We start from the raw sequence: 5,841 nt of genomic DNA, 5'->3' as shown, positions 1-5,841 counted from the left end.
CCGGACGCTGCAGGCCGCGTCAGCCTCCGCCCGGGCAGTCCGGCCCGCGCTGGGCCTGGGCCGCCCCGCTCCTCGCTTCGGGGGCTTTTTGGTCTAAAAGCAGGCTTCGTCCGCGGGGATAGCCAGCCGCTGCCAGCAGCCAGCGAGGACGCGTTTCTGTAACCGCTCGCGCGTGCTTGAAGCTGCCGTCTTTCAAACGCGGGAGAACAGGGGATAGAATCTTTGCTTTTAGGGTAGAAGAATCGGTGCTTGCCCACGCCTGGGTCGGGCCAACATGTGACAAGGCAGGCAGAGCCAAGGCAGCCGTGCACGTAGAGGAGATCAGACTGCTCCTGCTTGCTTCTCCGAGGCAGTTCTGGCGGGATAACGAGCCTTTCGTGTAGCTTCATCTGAGGTTTCTTGTTACTCTTTCTTCCTCGCTTAGGGCAAGGAGGTCACGCCTACCTGCAAGAATGGCTTTGGTGGGCAGGGCTGCTGTGCAGTAAGTACCCGCTCTGAAACCGTAGGGAGACACGCTTAAGAGTGTGTTTGTCAGTTGCTTTCGTGTTTTATTATTACAATCGTTGTTTGACTGCTTGATTTTTCTCTGAGTGTCTGAGGATGTTGTTGATCTAATTAGAACTCTAAAATATTCTGAAGTCTCATGCATTACCAGGTTTCTCTGCTAAATAGGAGTTGAGGAGCTAGTCTAACTGGCTTGGGTTAAGTGCTTCTGAAATGGCCCGCCCAGACAATGTAGTTGATAACAGCACATCCAGCACTGTGGGTTTAGGCTACAGCGGTTTCAGCTGCTCTATTTTACACTTTTCAACATTAATAACCAATTGTACTTGATTTACCCTTTAAAAAGCTGTAAAAGCTGTTGCAGGAGAAGAACATGACTTAGAAATACAAAACGGGTCAAAACTCCTTTCAACTTTGAGGACATTATGGAAGTATTTTCCTGTGGTTACTGCTCAGCTGCATAGCCACGTGTGACTACGGATCACCGTGCGTAACCACGAGCCTTCTCTTCCCAAGAGAACCTGTATCGGGCTTCTGCTTGTTCTTGCTGGTGCTGTTCTTTCCTGGTTGCACAACATACCTGAGAAACACGGGATGCTCAGGTGGAAACTGAGGCTCTCTTCTGACTGCACTCAACCTTGTATTATGCTGAACTGCTCCTACTTTGACGCTCACCTGACAGAGTTTCTCTTGCAGTGGGAGTTGGAGAAGCAGCAAATTTTGCTGCCTATGCCTTTGCCCCTGCAACGCTGGTAACTCCACTGGGTGCTCTAAGTGTCCTTGTCAGGTAAGCAGCCTCAGAAACACCCTTACCTCACCTACCACCCCTTAGTGGTGAAAGCAGTTGCTCTGCTTTCCTCTGTCTCTTCCCTCAGGTACTCCATCCCTTGGCCTAATTAGTTTTGGTTTTTTTTACTATCTTTCAGTGCAGTTCTGTCTTCCACCTTCCTGCATGAGCAGCTGAATGTTCATGGGAAGATTGGCTGCATCCTGAGTATCCTGGGCTCCACGGTGATGGTGATCCATGCTCCACAGGAAGAAGAGGTTTCCAGCCTGGAGTCAATGGCAGAGAAGCTGAAAGATCCAGGTACTTAAATAAAAGGGGTCCTGTCAACTTCAGGCTTGGAAATGACAGTAGAAGGTAGGACACAACTTGGCTAGATTGGGAAGGACTGAACTAAAGGGTAGTTGAGCTGTTTCTTCTTCTGCGCACCAGTGGAGGAAACATTCCCCTGTGTCCAGCATAGCTTGTGGGTTGCCTTCTGTGGTGGGAAAAGGCTGGGGTCTCCACACTCTAAATATGAAAGTTTGGTGACAGTCAAACAGCATTTAATGCATGTGCTCAGAGGATTTACACCTTATTAACTAGCTCAAAACATAGGGGGACATGTCAGCTTCAGAATGGCTTTTTAGGACTGTCAGGTCCTCTTGACCCCGGATGAAAGAAGCAGACGGGAACCCCACTTCACAGAGAGGGAGTCTGGGTGATGCTCCCAAGTTACTGGGTCTGTGCTGAAGACAGGATGAGAACTTGGGTCATTAACAGTTAGCAAGAGTGCTTTTTTTGTACTGTCTATGAGGTATAGATGCAAAGAATGAAGAGCATGGGAATTAGCTGCAGCTGTCAGCAGAAGGGGTTGGCCTGTGGCAGTGCCAGGATAGGAGATGGAATTCCTGTACACGAGTGTGGCAGTGGTGTGGCTGAGGGAAGACAGAGGAGGAACTTCAGGCAAAGATGAATGAGCGATTCTAGGAGTTACGCCCAAGATCAAGTAGTCCTGGTATTTATGTTAGAGGATGAATCAGGTTGCAAGGATATGATTTGGTCAATAGCACGAATGCCAGAATAAGCCACAGGAGATGGAGGAAGGAAGCACAGGGAGAAGAGCAAAGCAGAGTAACAGGTAGATGATGCTGCTCATTAGAGGGAGTGCTCTGGCAGGACCTCGCGCTCCTGTGGTATGGCACTTTCCTCTTTATTCCACCACAGCCCACAGAGTTCAGCTAGGGCTTCCCAAGCCTTCTGCCACCCTCTTGGGCCTCCTGCAGAGCTGTGCCCTCTCGTCTTCCTGGTCAACAAGCCCCCCACCTCCACTAGTGCCGTAGAGGCTGGCTGTGCCCCTACCCCTTCCAGCACGGGCAGCTGTATCCCCTGACAGGCTGCCTTGTGGGGCGATGGTGTGATCAGCACTGTAGAGCTGCTGTTGTCTCTGCAGCTTTGCTCAGGCTGGAGACCAACTCTGCTTCCCAACCCTGGTCCCTACAGGTGGAGGCTAAAAAGACAGACTGATGGGGCAGTTACCCGCCCGTCCTCCATCTCTACTTGCTGTTCAGTTACATCTGTCACTGGTGCTACTGTTCTCTGATAGAGCTCTCTAATTCTTCTTTCCCCAAGGATTCATTGTATTTGCTGTATGTGTGCTGGTGAGCTCCCTTCTGCTTATCTTTGTGGCTGGACCCCGCTACGGACAGAGCAATGTCCTGGTTTATGTTTTGGTCTGCTCCGCCATCGGCTCGCTTTCTGTGTCCTGTGTCAAAGGCTTGGGGATTGCCCTGAAAGAACTGTTTTCCGGGAAGCCAGTCCTGAAAGAACCACTGGGCTGGGTGCTCCTGGTGTGCCTGGTGATCTGCATCAGCATCCAAATCAACTATCTGAACAAAGCCTTGGACATCTTCAACACATCTGTGGTCACACCCATTTACTATGTGCTGTTCACCACAGCAGTCATGATGTGCTCTGCCATCCTCTTCAAGGAGTGGCAACACATGGTGCTAGACAACATCATCGGCACCATCAGTGGCTTCCTCACCATCGTGTCTGGCATCTTCCTCCTGCACGCCTTCAGGGACATGCCCTTCACCCCCGACCTCCTGCCCCTCTTCCTGCAGCAAGGCAGGACAGACCTGCACGCCTCGTGGAGGAGTGCAGACAGACATCAGTCATGTCAGCACCAGCCTCTTCTGCCCTCAGAGGACAAAGGCTCTCACAGCACAGAGGAGGAGGAAGCTGAAAGCGTGTGAGGAAGCCTCCGAACTGCTAGGTTTTTGCTCCCACTGCTGAACAGCTCCACTGCAAGGTTGAACATGCTGCCTCAGCTGCTGCTAGCTACTGCTGCACAAGCAGGAGTTGGCAGTTACCATCTACCTGCCCCCGGCACAAGATGGGTGACCTGCCACTGCCAGGAGGCTGACAGGGACAGCAGCCTCCTGCGGCTACAGACAGGAGCACTGGGAACTGCCCAGTTCCTGCGATCTGGTGCCTCTTCACTGTTCTTTTACATGAAGAATTGATCTGCCCACGTCAGGACATAGGCTTTGGCGGCGCAGAGGCCCCGCAGCACTAACACAGTGCTAACCCTTACTGAATGTGAAGACCACGCATTTGGGGAGGCCTCACAGCATTTTTTTAAAAATATACTTAAAAGATTAACAGTTACAAAATAATCTAACATGGTGCTAAGATTACATGGAGAAAAGATGGATGTCTGGCTTTAAAGATGACATATCCAGAATATTAATTCAAAAATTCCTCTGTCAAGTACTTGTTTTGCTCACTCTGCTAGAATTTATTTACAGATTCACATCCAAGAACAGAATACAGCCAAAACTAGAAAACTTCAGTGGTGCTGCCACATGCTGCTGTGGCTCTTACGGAGGGACCAACCTCTTCATGCAACATCTGCTGTGCAGGTTGATGAAGCACCTGCTTACTGTATTCTATTAAAAACCTATTTGTTCAGTTACCGAGTGGCTAGTGATACATTTGTACTGAGAGCTGGGCCAGCGCTGAAAGGTGTGAAGACTTACAGCGGTAGGAAGAACCGTGTGGATGCTTGAGAGAAACTCAAGATAGGGACAGGAGAGGGAATCACTTACTGCGGGAAGAGGAGTGACCCAAGAGTCCTTAGCTATTGAGGTAAGTTTCTGAAGGATAACTGGACAGCTGTGTCCTGACTAACGTGGGTTTATATCTGCATATCTCTGCTGAACACATCCTGAACTTGTTCCCAGGAAGGCTGCTGGCTACAAGCCACCCGTGTTAGGAACTCGCACGCCCTGTCCAGCCACCCACAGCAAAGGCATGTGTGCAAAACTGCTTTACCAGGTTCCTGTGTAGAGCTCCAAGCCACTGTCAGTGGGTCACTCCAGGCTTCCCAGAGCCATGCTGTACGTCAACACTGCTGAAATGCTATGCTGCCTTTCCAGAGGGTGGATCAGTAGTTTGTTGTTTCTCCAGTTAGAAGCTCCTCTCTGTGTCCTGGGGGCAGAAGTCCAGGAGGTGCAGCCATAGGCCTTCCTCCCCTGCTCTCCACAGGTGAAGGTGCACGAGGTTATAAAGTAGCTGGTTACTTATTTCCTGCATTTAGTTTCTCTACAGAAACTACTCCTTTACAGGACAGCAGGATCTGTTAACCCTTTGGGGATGAGGAGGAAAGGCCACAGCCTCTCCCAGAAACAAGTTTGATTCATGGGACCAAATCAGTTGAGCAACAAATCAGAATTCAGAGCAGACCTTCTAGCCAGAAGACAATTATGCCCCCTCCCTACTAATTTTGCAATAAACAGGATTACTGGGAAGGAGGGAGAATGACAAGAAGGTCAGATTTTCAATTCTCGGTGGTCATCTACCTGAACAAAGGAGAATCTCATGTTAAAAATTGACGCAGTTAATATTTATTACATTGACCAGGGGAAAGCAGTTAATGGAGCAAGTCAGTATTGACAGAGTTGTGCTGCAATTTGAAAATTTGTCACGGCCACATGAACGATTTACCTACGGAAGCGTGAAAGTATTTTCCAGTAGCGACACTGTCTGGGATGATCACTGTGCTCAGCAAACTCTTCTCACTAAGGGTACCTGTACCGGACCGCTCGGCAACGGCGCCTGCAGGGCTTGTTAGCATCCACCCAGGAGGGTTTGTTCTGTGCAGCACTGTTTAAGGCAGCGGTCGCAGGCTGGCCTCGCCCAGGGCCGAGATTCACATCAGCCCCTGATGCGAGCATCGCCACCCCTCCTTTCAGCTGGGCGGGTGCGTGCCAAATGCTCCCTACGTAGCATCGGTAGCCCCGGAGTCCCAGCGCAAGGACAGCTGCTGGCAGCGCGTCACCCTGAGGAGGAGTGACTGTGCCTCTGTCGTGGGCTCTCATCTGGCTGCAACTTCCCCAAGACTGCATTTAATTAAATCCTAAACCCCAGAGCTGATCCTGGCTCATTCAGGCGGCAGAGAGACCGGGAGCCAGCGCAGCGGAGGGCCCAGCCTCGCGGGGCGCTGGCTGCGTCCCCCGGGGCGCAGGTCCCACTCAGTCGGACAGGCTCTCCGAGAAGGTCGATTTGGA

The 5,841-nt window shown here is 51.0% G+C and overlaps 1 protein-coding gene across 1 annotated transcript; it reads left to right on the top strand.

Moving 5' to 3' along the window:
• The first annotated feature begins 717 nt into the window (after positions 1–717).
• On the top strand, positions 718–5,835 carry LOC103923391 (magnesium transporter NIPA2-like). Its single transcript, XM_009331734.1, has 4 exons — positions 718–781; positions 1,201–1,291; positions 1,431–1,591; positions 2,900–5,835. The coding sequence occupies exons 1-4, from the start codon at positions 718–720 to the stop codon at positions 3,523–3,525; spliced, it is 942 nt and encodes a 313-aa protein (XP_009330009.1). The 3' UTR covers positions 3,526–5,835.
• The last annotated feature ends 6 nt before the right edge of the window (positions 5,836–5,841 follow it).

Source organism: Pygoscelis adeliae, unplaced genomic scaffold (genome assembly GCF_000699105.1).
Source record: "Pygoscelis adeliae isolate BGI_AS28 unplaced genomic scaffold, ASM69910v1 Scaffold79, whole genome shotgun sequence".
In the NCBI taxonomy this organism is placed as follows: domain Eukaryota; kingdom Metazoa; phylum Chordata; class Aves; order Sphenisciformes; family Spheniscidae; genus Pygoscelis; species Pygoscelis adeliae.
The sequence above is the reverse complement of the archived record's forward strand: the minus strand, read 5'-3'. Positions and strand labels throughout refer to the sequence as shown.